The sequence below is a fragment of the Nerophis ophidion genome, linkage group LG19, assembly GCF_033978795.1.
Source record: "Nerophis ophidion isolate RoL-2023_Sa linkage group LG19, RoL_Noph_v1.0, whole genome shotgun sequence".
Taxonomy (NCBI): Eukaryota; Metazoa; Chordata; class Actinopteri; order Syngnathiformes; family Syngnathidae; genus Nerophis; species Nerophis ophidion.
This window is the reverse complement of record NC_084629.1, coordinates 5,619,673-5,638,837: the sequence shown is the minus strand read 5'-3', so window position 1 is coordinate 5,638,837 and position 19,165 is coordinate 5,619,673. Positions and strand designations below refer to the sequence as shown.

Genomic DNA, 19,165 nt, shown 5'->3' with positions numbered 1-19,165 from the left:
GCCAGCTAATCAATGCTAACATGCTATGCTAATCGACGCTAACATGCTATTTACCGGCGGTGCTAAAGCAGACATGGCACAGAGATGTATGGATAACCTGCAGATGCATTTGCAACTATATTACGTTTCCTTCCACCCACATTTAATGCGAAACAAACACTTACCAATCGACAGATTTAAGTTGCTCCAGTGTCAAAAGATGCGAAAGTCCTGATCGTTTGGTCCGCACATTTTACCGGCGATGCTAACGTAGCTATTCGACCATGCTATGGCTATGAATAGCGTCAATAGCTATTCGCTCAATAGCTTGAGTTTCTTCTTCAATACTTTCATACTCCAACCATCTGTTTCAATACATGCGCAATCTGTTGAATCGCTTAAGCCGCTGAAATCCGAGTCTGAATCCGAGCTAATGTCGCTATATCTCGCTGTGCTATTCGCCATTGTTTGTTTACATTGGCAGCACTGTATGACGTCACAGGAAAATGGATAGTGGTTTCGAAGATAGCGAAAATAAGGCACTTTAAAGCTTTATTTAGGGATATTCCGAGACCGGTAAAATTTAGAAAAAAATTTCAAAAAATACAAGCCACTGGAAACTGATTTTTACTGTTTTTAACCCTTTTGAAATTGTGATAATGTTCCCCTTTAATGCATTTCATTATAAACATTGACACATTTTAATAACTTGTTACATATTGCAAAAGTTATTACAAAATGCAGGAGGTGTATGTTTTTTAATGTACTTTATGTACTGTATTTATGCAGTACTGCAACTAGCCACACGACAGACATTTGGGCTTCGGTGTGGAGGAGCAGTTGTGTCATATTTGCACTTTAAGATGCTGATTGGAAAACGGCCTTATTGAAAGACAACACAATCAAAAGTGAGAACAAATTACAAATTTCAGATTCAGAAAATGTATTTTTGAATAGTATTCTGATTGATTTGCGACTAATGGTTTTTGAAATTCTAACATATATTTCGATGGTGTATTTCATAATGCACCAAACTGTTACATCTATTTTTTTTTTAAAAGTGCAACACACTAAAATGGTAAATGGGTTATACCTGTATAGCGCTTTTCTACTTTCAAGGTACTCAAAGCGCTTTGACATTATTTCCACATTCACCCATTCACACACACATTCACACACTGATGGAGGGAGCTGCCATGCAAGGCCCTAACCACAACTCATCAGGAGCAAGGGTTAAGTGTCTTGCTCAAGGACACAACGGACATGGCCAGGTTGGTAGAAGGTGGGGATCGAACCAGGAACCCTCAGGTGGCTGGCACAGCCACTCTCCCAACAGCGCCACGCCGTCCCAACTAAAGTAATAACTTTGTGAAATGAAAAATAAAAAAAAAACACAAGTAATGTTAAAAAAAAACAGGGTGTGTACTTTTTGATATCATAGCTGTTTGGTTAATAAAAATTAAGTCAAATAAGCTTTGCTCTTCTCCAACAACACCATTTGGTTCAGTGCAACATTTTGGCCAAGGAGAATAAACAAGAGTGATGCCTCTCACATCTAATACACAATCGTTATGCCTCACTGACAACCCAGCGTGTTGATACTTAACGGCCTGCTTTCAATTCGATGAGATGACAAAACACTTTAGCTGGTATTGATGTTATTTGGAGAACTGATAAAGTTAGCAGTTAAAGGACTTTATAAACAAGTTGCGGCAACATTCCCTACACATCGCCTGCTGCATGATTCCTCACGTCATTAACTCTCAGCTGAGTGAAGGATGAAGAGAAAATAAGAAAAACATCACATAATTGTCTTCAACACGGTATACTTTTAGTATAGGCCAAATCTGTCTGTCTCAAATATTGGCCACACCTGTTACCATCTAAAAACAACGGTGCGCTCGAAAACACACACTGAAACTCTACGCTACATAAAAGAAGCGGGTGAAATGAAGTGAAATGAAGCAATCGGCTATGTTTACTCGAAGGGAAAATCGCCAGAGCAAGAGGTCCATGTAATTGCTTTCCGCCATGTTTTCTCAAGCCAAACGGCGGTACTGCGACTTGGTTTACAGGAAATGAGCACGGTTGTTTAAAATGCATTGGTAAATGACAGTTTTTCAATAATTAAACATTTAGACCGTATTAGTAACCGTCTGAAATTTTTCCACGGTTTATCGTTTACCGTGACATCCGTATTTTTGATGTAGTGTTGGAGCCACTATGGATTGAACTTTCACAGTATCATGTTAGACCCGCTCGACATCCATTGCTTTCGGTCCCCTAGAGGGGGGGGGGGTTGCCCACTTCTGAGGTCCTCTCCAAGGTTTCTCATAGTCAGCATTGTCACTGGCGTCCCACTGGATGTGAATTCTCCCTGCCCACTGGGTGTGAGTTTTCCTTGCCCTTTTGTGGGTTCTTCCGAGGATGTCGTAGTCGTAATGATTTGTGCAGTCCTTTGAGACATTTGTGATTTAGGGCTATATAAATAAACATTGATTGATTGATTGATAGTCAGTAGTGATTTGTTAAACTTCTTCAGTTATATTAGTAGGTAAGTACGTTCCATTTTAAGTCCTCATTATTTGGGCTATTTAACTGGTATGTCCACGAGTTGGGCTTCACGGTGGCAAAAGGGTTAGTGCGTCTGCCTCATAATACGAAGGTCCTGAGTAGTCCTGGGTTCAATCCCGGGCTCGGGACCTTTCTGTGTGGAGTTTGCACGTCCTCCCCGTGAATGCGTGGGTCCCCTATGGGTACTCCGGCTTCCTCCCACTTCCAAAGATATGAACCTGGGGATAGATTGATTGGCAACACTAAATTAACCATAGTGCAGTGGTTCTTAACCTGGGTTCGATCCAACCCTAGGGGTTCGGTGAGTCGGCCTCAGGGGTTCGGCAGAGGTCAAAACACATCCGACTCATCGTCTCAAAAAAAAACTTCTCCCTATCGACGTATTACGGATACGGCAACAGCAGAAGTCACACTGATTTGCAGGTGTGTAATTTGTTGTGAATTTATGCAGTCTAGTGTGAGTTTAGTGTTGGTTTTGTTCTTTGAACAAGGTGATATTCATGCACGGTTCATTTTGTGCACCAGTAAAAAAACATGGTAACACTTTAGTATGGGGGACATATTCACCATTAATTAGTTGCTTATGAACATGCAAATTAGTAACATATTGGCTCTTAACTAGTCATTAAGTACTTATTAATGCCTTATTTGGCATGGCCTCATTATAACCCTAAACCTAAACCTAACCCTAACCAAATAACTCCAAATTAAGTCTTTGTTACTTAGAATATGTTTCCCTGGTGTCCAAAAACCTCTAAATCATGGGTGTCAACCTCTGGCCCGTGGGCCAAAATTGGCCCGCCGTGTAATTTCATTTGGCCCTTGAGGCAATATCAAATTAATATTAGAGCTGGCCCGCCGCTGTAACAACGCATTCACCACTAATACTCATGCTCATCACCCCTCCCGATTTTCCCGGGAGACTCCAGAAGTTCAGTGCCCCTCCCGAAATTCTCCCGATTTCCACCCGGACAATAATATTGGGGGCGGGCCGTAAAAGCACTGCCTTTGGGGTTCTCTACATGTCGCCACGTCCGCTTTTCTCCATACAAACAGCGTGACGGCCCACTTACATAATATATGCGGCTCATACACACACACAAGTGTATGCAACGCATTTTTGGTCAACAGCCATACAGGTCACACTGAGGGTGGCTGTATAAACAACTTTAACACTGTTACAAATATACGCCACACAGTAAACCCACAGCAAAAAAGAATGACAAACACATTTCGGGAGAACATCCGCACCGTAACACAACATAAACACAACCGAACAAATACAGAGAATCCCTTGCATCACTAACTCTTCCGGGACGCTACATTATACACCCCCGCTACCACCAAACCCCGCCCCAACTCAAACCCGCCGCCGAAAAGAGGCATTCAATTTGTATTTTTATTTTATTTGATATGCCATTGATATTTTTTAATTATTATCATTTAAAGCTCGATTTTGCATCCATCCATCCATCCATTTTCTACCGCTTATTCCCTTTCGGGGTCGCGGGGGGCGCTGGCGCCTATCTCAGCTACAATCGGGCGGAAGGCAGGGTACACCCTGGACAAGTCGCCACCTCATCGCAGGGGCCAACACAGATAGACAGACAACATTCACACACTAGGGCCAATTTAGTGTTGCCAATCAACCTATCCCCAGGTGCATGTCTTTGGAAGTGGGAGGAAGCCGGAGTACCCGGAGGGAACCCACGCATTCACGGGGAGAACATGCAAACTCCACACAGAAAGATCCTGAGCCTGGATTTGAACCCAGGACTGCAGGAACTTCGTATTGTGAGGCAGACGCACTAACCCCTCTGCCACCGTGAAGCCTCGATTTTGCATGTCACTATAAAGTTATATAAGCCTTGCTTGGTCAATATTCAATGCAAAACTTGTTTAAATCCCTATTAAAGGATTCATTTGTTCAACCTCGGCCCGTGGCTTCGTTCAGTTTTAAATTTTGGCCCACTCTGTATTTGAGTTTGACACCCCTGCTCTAAATTAAGTCTTTGTTACTTAGAATATGTTCTCCATACAAAAGTGTTACCAAAAACACAACTTTGTCTTGAATTTAAAAAAAAAAAAACATTTTATTTTTCACTAAGTTCGATGAAAGCGCATATGAAACTTATGGGGTTCGCTACCTCCAACAAGGTTAAGAACCACTGCCCTAGTGTATGAATGTGAGTGTGAATATTGTCTGTCTATCTGTGTTGGCCCTGCGATGAGGTAGCGACTTGTCCAGGGTGTATGCCGCCTTCCGCCTGATTGTAGCTGAGATAGGCACCAACGCCCGCCGCGACCCCAAAGGGAATAAGCGGTAGAAAATGGATGGATGGATGGTCCACTAGTTCAGGTTAAAAAAAACTCTCACTTTTCATAAGGTCTTTAAAAAGAGCAGAACAATTGGGTAAATCCAACAAAATGAATAGACCAATATCATGTCTCTTGTAGAGGATGCAGGTTCTGCGGGATATATCAAATAAGACTAGTAATGTCTGCGGGATATATCAAATAAGACTAGTAATGAAGGGAGAATTCCGCCCCCCAGGTCCTTGGCTTTCTGTAAATGTGGTCCCAAAGCAATGTAAGTGTATAATCCTGCTTTACACATTGAGTGAATAAAATGATTACGTCCAGTGTTAAACATGTCATATGTGGCCGTGGGAGAGTGGGAGAGTGGCCGTGCGCAACCCGGGGGGCCCTGGTTCAAATCCCACCTAGTACCAACCTCGTCATGTCCGTTGTGTCCTGAGCAAGACACTTCACCCTTGCTCCTGATGGGTGCTGGTTGGCGCCTTGCATGGCAGCTCCCTCCATCAGTGTGTGAATGTGTGTGTGAATGGGTAAATGTGGAAGTAGTGTCAAAGCGCTTTGAGTACCTTGAAGGTAGAAAAGCGCTATACAAGTACAACCCATTTATCATTTATATGGTACCAGGGTTTAAAAAGGAAAACATAATTCTATCATTCTTGAAGAGGATATCGTGTTTCTTCGCACCGCCAAATTAAAGACTACCAAGACTCTAATTTTAAAAACCCTTTCTTAGCAAATGAATGGTTCCCTTTTCTAGCTTGAGAATGATGGTTCACCACAACTCACCATTATAGCTGGATGTCTGATATCCAAGGCATAGCTGTCCGCCACGTGGTTCACAGGTAATTTCAGCAGTGTGCTCTGATGCTCTCCTCCTTTTACACCTAAGTTGTGAAGACCCTCCAATACCCTGGCCTCGCCTCTGAGGATCTCTAAAATGCTAGCAAGGAAAGATCACAGATAATTGAAATTGCTGCAAAGCGTGTGATCGTGTGGTGAAGCAGACCACTTAAACCCTACCTGAAAGGGTTGTGAATGTCCAGATCAATATGCAGACCGTTGATAAAGAGCTCTCCGTCTCCTGGATGAACACCAATTGTCTCACTGAGATGCTAACAGAACAAGCACATTAGTGGCTTGAACGCTTTTATAATCCAAAATATATGATACAGAACAAATTGCACAGAATCAAACACAAAGGTCTGAAAAAAGATGATGAAGTGTAAGATATTTCAGGAACAGATATCAAAGACTCATCATTATCATCTTTTTTTTTTGCAATGTCATGTTTGGGCACAACTTTTGGTATAGCTCACCTTTTGGTTCTCCTCAATTTCTTTTCTCATCTCCTTCTTTACGGCCACTCTTGTCAGTGATCTGTGGGAACAGTAAAGCGGTACAGTAAAACATACGGTCACTATCAGCTTTATTACGCCCGGGGCCAGCAGTAAAATGACAACTTTAATCTCAGAAAACCTGCGGCATCGTCGAAATGGTGAATCTGGAGTCAAATACATTGAAAACGGGCAACTCTTACTCATCACTTTTTGCCATTTTTACAAGCTAGAGGAGAAAATGCAAGCATATGTGTCCCTTTGGGGATTAATATAGGGGCCATTCAATACAGCAATATTAAAATAATTAAGGTGGGACCTCCAAAGTCAGACAAAAGGTGGTTGACGCCCGAGTTTTCCAAAATTCAAGACCAGAAATTTGTGCTAAAACTTTAACATTACTAACTGTCATTCAATTATACATTAGGAACTGTAATTTAAACTAAATAACAAGTAAAAGCAATTCTATATTCTGTTTTATCATTATCACACTCTTGCATAACATAAATGCCAGAAAGAAATCGATTGATTGATTGATACTTTTATTAGTAGATTGCACAGTTCAGTACATATTCCGTACAATTGACCACTAAATGGTAACACCCGAATAGGTTTTTCAACTTGTTTAAGTCGGGGTCCACGTTAATCAATTCATGGTACAAATATATACTATCAACATAACACAGTCATCACACAAGTTAATCATCATAGTATGTACATTGAATTATTTACATTTACAATCCGGGGGGTGGGATGAGGAGCTTTGGTTGATATCAGAACTTCAGTCATCAACAATTGCATCAACAGAGAAATGTGGACATTGAAACAGTGTAGGTCTTATTTAGTAGGATATGTACAGCCAGCAGAGAACATAGTGAGTTCACATAGCATAAGAACAAGTACAGTATATACATTAGAAGTACATTTGAGTTGTTTATAATCCGGGGAGATGGGATGTGAATGGAGGAGGGTATTAGTAAAGTGTTGAAGTTGCCTGGAGGTGTTGTTTTAGAGCGGTTTTGAAGGAATATAGAGATGCACTTACTTTTATACCTGTTGGGAGTGCATTCCACATTGATGTGGCATAGAAAGAGAATGAGTTAAGACCTTTGTTAGATCAAAATCTGGGTTTAACGTGGTTTGTGGAGCTCCCCCTGGTGTTGTGGTTATGGCGGTCATTTACGTTAAGGAAGTAATTTGACATGTACTTCGGTATCAAGGAGGTGTAGCGGATTTTATAGACTAGGCTCAGTGCAAGTTGTTTTACTCTGTCCTCCACCCTGAGCCAGCCCACTTTGGAGAAGTGGGTTGGATTGAGGTGTGATCTGGGGTGGAGGTCTAAAAGTAACCGGACTATCTTATTCTGGGATGTTTGGAGTCTAGATTTGAGGGTTTTGGAGGTGCTGGGGTACCAGGTGGTGCAAGCGTAATCGAAGAAGGGTTGAATGAGAGTTCCCGTTAGAATCCTCAAGGTGCTTTTGTTGACCAGAGAGGAGATTCTGTAGAGGAATCTCGTTCTTTGGTTGACCTTTTTGATCACCTTGGTTGCCATTTTATCACAGGAAAGATTAGCCTCTAGAATGGAACCTAGGTAGGTGATCTCATCCTTCCTGGTGATAACAATGTCACCCACTTTTATAGTGAAGTCACTGACCTTTTTAAGTTTGATATGGGACCCAAATAGGATGGATTCCGTTTTACCTAAGTGTTACCTAAGTGTCGAAACAGACATGGAGTTCTTCAAATGCCATCCATCCATTGTTTTTCTTACGGCTTACCTTACGTACGAGAGCTAGAGCCCTCTTAGCTGACTCTGGACGAGAAGCATGGTAGACCTTAGACCGGTCGCCAGCCAATGTCAGAGCATTTCTGTTATGATCCGCTGCCCGGATCATATTTTATTTACGCTCACTTGTGTTTTCAGCAACTTTTGAGGTTGTGTGTCCCGGTTGCCATGACGGCAAATTACATTCACCTGCCTCTGGTTAGTGTTCAGAACGCGCACATGTTGCCCGGGCACTAATCAGAGGGCAATTTAGTCCATGCCCTGGCCTCACTTGGCCTGGTATCCTAATTTGTTTTCTACAACAGATGACAACGTTTGATTCCTGTTCTGTACCTGCTAGCTTCCACGCTAGGCTATTTTACTTGCTAGCTCCTTTAGTTTTTGCCTTAAGTGCTATGAGCACGTTTTTCTTTGTTACCATTTGATTTATTTCTAAATAAATCATTTGTTCCTACCTGCACGCTGTGTCTTAAAGCCCGATCTGCATTCCTGGGATGCGACCTGGTCGTCACAATTTTGAGACTAACAACCCTTACACACCTCAAATAAATTGACCCCAGAATCTCCTATAGCCACCCAGTCAATCACAGGAAATAACAGCTGGGGTCTCTGATTAGCTCTGGGTCCAAAAACGTTGCCGTTGTAGACAACTGTAGGCAACGTCCTGATGTTATTGTTATGATTAGTTATTAGGGGTGCACAAGAAAAATCGACTGCCATTCAAATCGCGATTCTTATTCATCCTGATTTTGAATTGATTGATTATTTTTAAAAATTGATATGAAAAATAAATAAGTAGAAAATATTGTTCTTATTTGTTTTACCTTAATGTTTTGATTTTAAGAATTCATTTTCAAAAATTCATTTCCATGCAACTACATTGTAGTTACTAGAAGGAACACTACTCACGTGTAACAGAAGTTTTATTATAACGATTATACCAAATGATACAGTGCGAGAATTGGTTTGAATTGCAAATCGGTTTGAATTGGGAACCGTGTTAAATTTAGGAATCAATTCTTAATCAAAATGTCACCCGAGGAATTGGAATCGGATCGAATCGTTAGGTTCCCAAAAATTCAGCCCCCTGTTGGTTAAGACAGGGGTGTCCACACTTTTTCTGCAGGCGAGCTACTTTTCAATTGACCAACTCGAGGGGATCTACCTCGTTTATATATATCATTTATATTGATTTATTTATGAAAGAGACATTTTTGTAAACAAGTTAAATGTGTTTAATGATAATACAAACATGTGTAACACATATAGATGTCTTTCTTTCACGAAGACAAGAATATAAGTTGGTGTATTACCTGATTCTGATGACTTGCATTGATTGGAATCAGACAGTAATGATGATAACGCCCACATTTTCAAATGGAGGAGAAAAAAAGTTGTCCTTTCTGTACAATACCACATGAAAGTGGTTGGTTTTTGGCATCTAATTCATCCAGCTTCCATACACTTTACAAGAAAAACATTGGCGGCAAATTCCGTAGCTTGCTTGATTGACATTCACGGCACCCGAGGGTCTTGTGAGATGACGCTGGCTGCTGCCAGTTCGTTATTATGAAAAAATGACAGAGAGGAAGGCGAGAAACACTTTTTATTTCAACAGACTTTCGCGCCGTCCCTTCCGTCAAAACTCTAAAGGCCGACTGCACATTTCCTATCTTCACAATAAAAGCCCTGCTTCATGTTGCCTGCGCTAACAAAATAAGAGTCTCGGAAAGCTGGCGTGCACAAGTGATGTGCACGCCAGCTTTCTGAGGGATCGCTTGTGCACGCCAGTTTTCCGAGACTCTGTATTTAGTTAGCGCAGGCAGCATGAAGCAGGGCTTTTATTGTGAAGATAGGAAATGTGCAGTCGGCCTTTAGAGTTTTGACGGAAGGTACGGCGCGAGAGTCCGTTGAAATAAAAAGTGTTTCTCGCCTTCCTCTCGGTCATATTTTCATAATAATGATCTTGCAGCAGCCAGCGTCATCTCACAAGACCCTCCGGTACCGTGAATGTCATTTAAGTGACGTCTTGGTGAAGATTGATGATCACTAATTTTTAGGTCTATTTTTTTTTAAAGCCTGGCTGGAGATCGACTGACACACCTCCCGCGGTCGACTGGTAGCTCGCGATCGACGTAATGGGCACCCCTGGGTTATGATATATTTATTTTATACAGGGACAAGCAGTAGAAAAAGGATGGATGGATGTTTAACAAGTTACTTAATGAAACTTTCAGATTCCCTGTAGATTTTCTTATAAACTCCACAAGACCGCACAAAGCTGTAATGAAAGGTCAGCAGCATCCAGCAGCTTTATCTAACTCGCTGTTCATATTAAAAGGCTGGTTGCAGTGTGTTATATACTTTTATCATACACCAAGCCTAATTATTGATGCTGGCTGAGAAAATTACACCTTTTCCACATTGGTTATTTTGCTATTATGTTGTTCAATGTACTTGTACTTTTTGTTAAAGTATGTTTTAATTTCCACTTACATATAGACCAGCATAGATTGTAGATTATTTCTCTTCATGGGGGTTACGTTTAGATGTTTTTTTTAATTACACGGCTTGGACATAGATTACATACTTTTCAATGGAGGGAAAAGTTACTGTGATCATCAGACATGAATACTGTCAATGTTCTTAAAGTGATGTATCTGCACATCAACACAAACATGTCAATCTTTAAAAGTTTTTATCAAAATTTGATTGGATCATAATTATTTTTGAAGTATTGTAATGAGTACTCAAATTTCAGAGATAACGTATCTCATCCATGCTTCCAATTAATGTCCCGCCTTCTTTGCAGTGGCGGTAAAAACATTACAGTGACACCGTTAAAACTAATCAAAACAAGGTACGTGCCGATCGATCTGACGCTGAACAAAATCAGCTGATTTTGTAGAAAAAATATGTAATCCCCAATTGCAGCTTAATGTATTTTTAAGGGGAACTGCACCTTTTTTTTTTTAAATGTGTTGCCTATCAGTCACAATCATTATGAAAAACATGATGACAAATGTATTTTTTAATGCAATTTAACTTGTGAATAAACATAAATAAAGTTAAAAGTTAAAGTTAAAGTGCCAGCGATAGTCACACACACACTAGATGTGGTGAAATTATCCCCTGCAATAGACCCATTCCCATGTTCACCCCCTGGGAATTGAGGGGAGCAGTGAGCAGCAGTGGTGGCCGCGCTCGGGAAACATTTTGGTAATTTAACACCCAATTCCAACCCTTGATGCTGAGTGCCAAGCAGGGAGACGATGGCTCCCATTTTTATAGTCTTTGGTATGACTCGGCCGGGGTTTAAACTCACGACCTTCCAGTCTCAGGAAGGACACTTTATCCACAAGGCCACTGAGCAGGTTAAAATCCGCTTACAGTGGAGCCAATGGGAGGTCTTCAATTCAACCCAATAAAAAAAACATCCAAAAAGCACCAACAATACCTTATTTCCATTTTGTGACTTAAATAGTAACTAAGTATTAGTAATATGGTTAAGCGCTAACACAGACAAACTTTTTATAGTGACGCTGTGATCGCTAGTGTGTGTGCCTACGTTTACATTATCGAGTGGTGAGCTGCTTCCTTGCTCGTCAAACTTTATCCGAGATAATATATCATGCCTCTCACCTGGACAGTAGAAGGATGAGAATGTAATCCGACATGTTGGTACACTTGGACAGTCAAATTAGACACGGGAATGGCGATAACGAAACAAAAAGACACTTGGTTCCACTCCACTTTTTTTCACGAGGATTATGAGTCATTCTTCATCCAAACGGGACTAAAAAAAGATTCTATCATTTGGCATCTTAATGACAGCAGAACTTGTACAGTAAGGGATGTTTTATTTTTGTTGTTGGCTCTCGTAAATTCTGGAGTGAGTAATAATCAGTGATGTAGTGGGAAAAAAAAGTGAAAGTTGTGATGTGTTTTTTTAATTAATTCGCAGAGGATGCTTGAAAGGATCAAAACACGTAAATGTTAAATGTTTTTATGAATTTACCCATTACTGCATTACATATATACTTACAGCATGTATACAAGTCCTTTGTAAGCTGACTTTTTTGGTAGCATTCATTTAACATTTAGAATGCATTTAAAAAAAGAAAAAAACATATGTGTTTGTGTCTTTCCTAAGGATTCTGAACGATAGGCAAAATTCCAAAAAGTTCCCCTTTAATGTTGACCCCAAACGCTATTTGCCTCCGGCTGACACTATTTATCGTTAGTCCTCGGGCTGACAAGCGGCTAACAGCTAATTATATATCTCCATACACAGTGTGGTGTATGATCGATAATAAACTTATTAAGTTAATTAAAAAAAAAAATGTTTTCATGTTTACAAACTCAGGGAATAATTCTCTGGACACAGGAGGACTTTGAGGGCAAAAATCTAAGGATACTAGTTTTTGATTTTGTTTAGTTATTGTGTACTATTGACTTTACCTTGCTCAAACAAATGTATGTAAAAAAAGACAATAAGGAAGTAGTTAGAGTATTGTGTTGATATTGTTAAACTGTTAATTGCACTGATTCATCGATAATAAATTGAAAAATGTACAGTTAATACATGCGATTGGTATCCGCCAATCTCACTCATGAATGATCGGCATCAGAATCAGCAGAATAAAACCCTGGTCGGAACATCCCTGGTTAAAACATTTGCGGTACAACAATTTAGGTTAGCGTGTGTTGTGAATAAATGTAATCTATAATACCACATGAGGAAAAAAAAATGTACCAGTATTCAGACAAAATATGTTTAGTCTTTACTCATTGAAGTATTTCCTAACCTTGCCTTCGCTGGAAAATTTTGACTGAGGTCTCGCATGAGCTTCAAAACATCAAACTTTGGCACGGACAGGATTCTAGCAGCCGCTTGGAAGCTTAAGTCTGCAGAGATCAAACAATGGTGTCAAAATTGTACAGTAGCACTATGGATTATGTGAGTTTTTATGTGAGATGATTTTCCCTGCCCACTCAAAATTAGTCAGTGTACCTTGCAGCTCCCACACTTTGAGAGGGGCCATGTCATTGGTGCTGTCCACAAGATGCTTACGGAGTTCACCAAGCTGATCTTGGAGATCAGGGTGAGAGTTCCTTGACAGGGATAAAAGATGTAATTTCATTTTCATTTTTCACACTCACTGGGTAAATCAACAGGATTAGGTACACCATCATCCACTGAGCACCGGTATATGAGTTGCGGAAAAATCGTTACCAATATTTAGTTTTGCAGTTACATTTTACAAGCAAAAAGTTTAAGATTTTTACTTTAACGTTCCAAAAACGAATCCTTGCACTTCATCAGTTCCATCATCCTCTGCATTAATGGTTGTCTTTGAATCTACAAACAAAAAACAAGTGTTTAATTACCTGGAACACAGCACATTGGTAAATACATGAATACTCAAAAACTTGCAGACTGACCTTTGACTTTGGTGTCGTCGACTGCTTTGTATTCTGTGCTTTTGATGGCTAACTCCACGCCATAGCCAGACAAAAGCATCATCTGCTGCTTTGGGTTCTGTTTAAACATATGGGATAAAAGTCACTAAAATCAATACATAATACTGGATTATATATAAATATGTGTTACTTAAATTACCAAATAGCCAATTGCTAATAATTCCCTACTTGCAGTAGTAATTCAGTCAGCAGACAATATATATCATTTGGATTTGAATTATGCTGATTTTAAATGTACCCTGCCTTCCGCTCAAGTGCAGCTGGGATAGGCTCCAGTCCTCTCCGCAAGAGGGACAAGTGGTAGAAAATGGATGAATAAATGAAAATGATTTCTGCATTAGAGTGTTTGTGCTAATAAGACACTCAAGGTTTAAAACTAAAGTATGCATATGTAATTGCCAGTTATTAGAAAACACAATTTCACATGGTCAGGGCTAAATAAATCTATAAAAAAAAGGTTTTTAATTACTTTCTGGGTAAATTTTATAGAGTGTTGGCTTATTGAATACAGTCAAGTCAAATCAATGTTATTTGTATAGCGGCCATTCACAACAGAAGTTGCCGTACTCTCCTAGGACATGGCGTCCACATAGGTGGACATCACATTTTTTGGTTGTGTAGACCAGACTTTTTCAACCACTGTGCCTCGGCACACTAGTGTACCATAAGATATTTGTCTGGTGTGCCGTGAGAGAATATGTCATTTCACCTAATTGAGTTAAAAAAAAATTATGCAAACCCATCCATCCATCCATTTTCTACCGCTTATTCCCTTTCGCGGGGAAAACCAATAATTATAATCCGCAAATGTGCCGTTGTTGAGTGTTTGTGCTGGCTAGAGCATGGGAGAGTAACTGTGTAATACTCTTCCATATCAGTAGGTGGCAGCAGGTAGCTAATTGCTTTGTAGATGTTGGGAACATGGTTTGTTGTGATCCCAATATGCAGACGACAGCTGGAGGCAGCGCGCAGGCAAAAAGGTATCTAATGCTTAAACCAAAAATAAACAAAAGGTATTGAAGCTTAGGTTTGGATATGCAAAACAAATCTAAAACTGAACTGAATTGGCTGCAAAGTAAAAAAAAAAAACAGAATGCTGGACGACAGCAAAGACTTACATCGTGTGGATCCTATGGCGTCCACAAAGTACATCCGTACAGGACATGACAATAAACAAGAAAATAGGAGTGCAAGACAAGAACTAAACCACTACACACAGGAAAACACCAAAAAACTCAAAATAAGTCACGGCGTGATTTGACAGGTCGTGATAGTACACCTACTTTGAGACAAGAGTTGTAGTGATGCAGGGTTGGTTATGGTTTGAATTCATATCCAACAATTGCGAGAACGATTTTTTTACTGTTAATATTGGCTGCTGAGTTTAATTTTTTTATGTTTTCTGCTGGTGGTGGGCCTCAAGATTTTTTCAATGAAAAAAATGTGCCTTGGCTCAGAAAATATTGAAAAACACTGGTGTAGACCACGATACATTTTCTCTACAAGACCCTGGTTTCCACTTACGAGGACATTATACTGCAAATTAGTGGTGGAGGACGAGTATACCACATCAAATGGTAGATTCAAGATGGCTAAAAACTGGGAGTGTAACGATTGAGCGATATATATTCCTAAATTTCAAGTATGGTGTATTAATCTGTGCTCGGCAAGTTTGCCTTCCAACAGATAGAGATCGATCCAATATCTTTAAAAAAAAAAAAAAGTAATCGATCGATTTTATCGATACTAGAAAAAAAAAACATTGGATTTAAAAACAGCAGACTTGACATGAATTTTAGTACTTTTAATAATAAAAATGTAAAACGTTAACTCTTTTTTCCCCGTCTGTGGCGTTATCACAACAAAAAAGGCGGCTATCTACTGTGGTGAGAAAGTTAATTAACGCAAAGGCCACAAGATAATGGTGTAAAGTCAGTGTTATGTCTGTCTGTGTGCTTTCAAAAGAAGGTGCTGTTGTGTCTGACGGGTGCGGCGAAGTGAATGGATTCGCGCGAATAGCGCTAGAAATTGAGTGTCTGTTTGCTAAGTGTCTGAACAGGAGTTGTGCCAAACAAACCTTTTTGGCTAAGAGAGCCATGAAAGCCAAATTTTTTTTAAATGTATTTTCGTCAGTGCCTAGAATATGTTTTAAGACTGAATACAACTAAATGCGTGATTTTTTAAGTAAGACCAACATTTTTAGAGAATGATAAGTCTCATTCTTTTTAATAACATTGTTATTCCGAAGCTAACCCATCCATCCATCCATTTTCTACCGCTTATTCCCTTTCGGGGTCACGGGGGGCGCTGGCGCCTATCTCAGCTACAATCGGGTGGAAGGCGGGGTACACCCTGGACAAGTCGCCACCTCATCACAGGGCCAACACAGATAGACAGACAACATTCACACACTAGGGCCAATTTAGTGTTGCCAATCAACCTATCCCCAGGTGCATGTCTTTGGAAGTGGGAGGAAGCCGGAGTACCCGGAGGGAACCCACGCATTCACGGGGAGAACATGCAAACTCCACACAGAAAGATCCCGAGCCTGGATTTGAACCCAGGACTGCAGGACCTTCGTATTGTGAGGCAGACGCACTAACCCCTCTGCCACCGTGAAGCCCCCGAAGCTAACCAATAAAAGATAAAATACTTCTTACCAATATTGCAACTTCTTGAACAGGTGCGGTAGAAAACGAAGTGAAGTGAAGTGAATTATATTTATATAGCGCTTTTTCTCTAGTGACTCATAGCGCTTTACATAGTAAAACCCAATATCTTATTTTTACATTTAAACCAGTGGGTGTGGCACTGGGAGCAGGTGGGTAGTAATAATAATAATAATGGATTAGATTTATATCGCGCTTTTCTATTGTTAGATACTCAAAGCGCTCACAGAGAAGTGGGAACCCATCATTGGGACGGCGTGGCGCAGTGGGAGAGTGGCCGTGTGCAACCCGAGGGTCCCTGGTTCAAATCCCACCTAGTACCAACCTCGTCACGTCCGTTGTGTCCTGAGCAAGACACTTCACCCTTGCTCCTGATGGGTGCTGGTTGGCGCCTTGCATGGCAGCTCCCTCCATCAGTGTGTGAATGTGTGTGTGAATGGGTAAATGTGGAAGTAGTGTCAAAGCGCTTTGAGTACCTTGAAAGGTAGAAAAGCGCTATACAAGTACAACCCATTCATTCACACCTGGTGGTGGTAAGCTACATTTGTAGCCACAGCTGCCGTGGGGTAGACTGACGGAAGCGTGGCTGCCAGTTTGCGTCTACGGCCCCTCCGACCACCACCATTCATTCATCATTCATTCACCAGTGTGAGCGGCACCGGGGGCAAAGGGTGAAGTGTCCTGCCCAAGGACACAACGGCAGCGATTTGGATGTCAATGGGTGGGAAGCGAACTTGCAACCCTCAGGTTTCTGGCACGGCCGCTCTACCCACTACGCCTTGCCCCGGGTAAAGTGTCTTGCCCAAGGACACAACGGTAGTGACCAGGATGGTGGAAGCGGGGATCGAACCTGCAACCCTTAAGTTGCTGGCACGGCCGCTCTACCAACCGAGCTATACCGCCCCAAAACGGATGGATCGATTAAGGTCATATCTCACTACCAAACAACAATACATCAGTATAAACAAATGCAACTATTCCTCCGCCCCTCTGTCACAAGGTGTCCCCCAGGGTTCGGTGCTTGGTCCACTTCTCTTCATCCTGTACATGCTTCCACTCGGTGACAGCATCCGCCGCCATCACTTCCAATTACACTGCTACGCAGACCACGTCCAGCTATACATCGCCACAAAATCCATCTCCTCCGTAACTCTCTCCACGCTGACCAACTGCCTCACTGAATTCAAATCATGGATGTACTCAACTCCGACAAATCTGACATGCTCATCATCGGCCCCGAATCCCTCCCCAAAACTGCTCACAACTGTCACCTCTCTGTCGACAACTCCACTCTGTCCCCATCCACTCACATCCGCAACCTCGAAGTCATTCTGGACAATAACCTCTCTTTTGAACACCACGTCAACCACATTACAAGAACTGCTTCCACCTCAAAAATATTGCCCGTCTGTCCATCCTTCCCCTTCTCTGCCGCTGAAACCCTGATCCATGCCTTCATCACCTCCAGACTCCATTACTGCAACAGCATCCTCTACGGCTCATCTTGCAAAATCCTCAATAAACTCAATCAATCAATCAATCAATGTTTATTTATATAGCCCCAAATCACAAATGTCTCAAAGGACTGCACAAATCATTACGACTACAACATCCTCGGAAGAACCCACAAAAGGGCAAGGAAAACTCACACCCAGTGGGCAGGGAGAATTCACATTCAGTGGGACGCCAGCGACAATGCTGACTATGAGAAACCTTGGAGAGGACCTCAGATGTGGGCAACCCCCCCCCTCTAGGGGACCGAAAGCAATGGATGTCGAGCGGGTCTAACATGATACTGTGAAAGTTCAATCCATAGTGGCTCCAAGACAGCAGTGAGAGTCCCGTCCACAGGAAACCATCTCAAGCGGATCAGCAGCGTAGAGATGTCCCCAACCGATACAGGCGAGCGGTCCATCCTGGGTCCCGACGAGCGGTCCATCCTGGGTCTCGACTCTGGACAGTCAGTACTTCATCCATGGTCATCGGACCGGACCCCCTCCACAAGGGAGGGGGGGACATAGGAGAAAGAAAAGAAGCGGCAGATCAACTGGTCTAAAAAAGAGGTCTATTTAAAGGCTAGAGTATACAGATGAGTTTTAAGATGAGACTTAAATGCTTCTACTGAGGTAGCATCTCGAACTGTTACCGGGAGGGCATTCCAGAGTACTGGAGCCCGAACGGAAAACGCTCTATAGCCCGCAGACTTTTTTTGAGCTCTAGGAATCACTAATAAGCCGGAGTCAATACATTCTAAACTCTGCCGCCCGCCTGCTCCCCCACACCCGCTCCCAGTCCATTCAGAAACTCCACTGGCTTCCCGTTCCTCCTCCTTACCCACAAAGCCCTCCACAACCAGGCCCGCTGCTACCTCACCACCCTTCTTTACCGCCATACTCCTTCTCGCAGCTTCCGCTCCTCCAACGCAAAGCTCCTCTCCCCAACACTCAGAACCACGCTCTGGACCTGGGGTGATAAAGCCTTCTCCATTGCTGCTCCCACCCTCTGCAACTCTCTCCCCAAACCCATCCGTGACTGTTCAGACCTTCCTACCTTCAAAATCCTTCTCAAAACACACCTCTTCAGATCTGCTTTTAACCTGTGATTACTGTTCTGTGTCTTGTAATGTCCAGTCTTATTATGTATTTTACTATGTACTGCTTTTGTATTTCCTGTACTATATATTATTACTTTGAACTGTTTTATATTTTACTTTTTATCCTGTAAAGCGTCTTTGAGTACCCTGAAAAGCTCAATACCAAATAAAATGCCATCCATCATCCATCATCTTCCGCTTATCCGAGGTCGGGTCGCGGGGGCAACAGCCTAAGCAGGGAAACCCAGACTTCCCTCTCCCCAGCCACTTCGTCTAGCTCTTCCCGGGGGATCCCGAGGCGATCCCAGGCCAGCCGGGAGACGTAGTCTTCCCAACGTGTCCTTGGTCTTCCCCGTGGCCTCCTACCGGTTGGACGTGCCCTAAACACCTCCCTAGGGAGGCGTTCAGGTGGCATCCTGACCAGATG

At 41.9% G+C, this 19,165-nt stretch overlaps 1 protein-coding gene across 4 annotated transcripts in view; it reads right to left on the bottom strand.

Annotated features, from left to right (window-relative positions):
- uggt2 (UDP-glucose glycoprotein glucosyltransferase 2) overlaps positions 1-19,165 on the bottom strand; it is a 192,296-nt gene that overhangs the window by 140,101 nt on the left and 33,030 nt on the right. For all 4 annotated transcript variants that reach the window (XM_061879044.1, XM_061879043.1, XM_061879045.1 and 1 more), the window contains exons 7-13: positions 13,438-13,534; positions 13,282-13,354; positions 13,007-13,107; positions 12,801-12,900; positions 6,189-6,249; positions 5,893-5,984; positions 5,659-5,812 (exon numbers count right to left, since the gene is read on the bottom strand). In XM_061879044.1, coding sequence (XP_061735028.1) covers positions 5,659-5,812; positions 5,893-5,984; positions 6,189-6,249; positions 12,801-12,900; positions 13,007-13,107; positions 13,282-13,354; positions 13,438-13,534 — 678 coding nt within the window. The remainder of the gene's footprint in view (positions 1-5,658; positions 5,813-5,892; positions 5,985-6,188; positions 6,250-12,800; positions 12,901-13,006; positions 13,108-13,281; positions 13,355-13,437; positions 13,535-19,165) is intronic.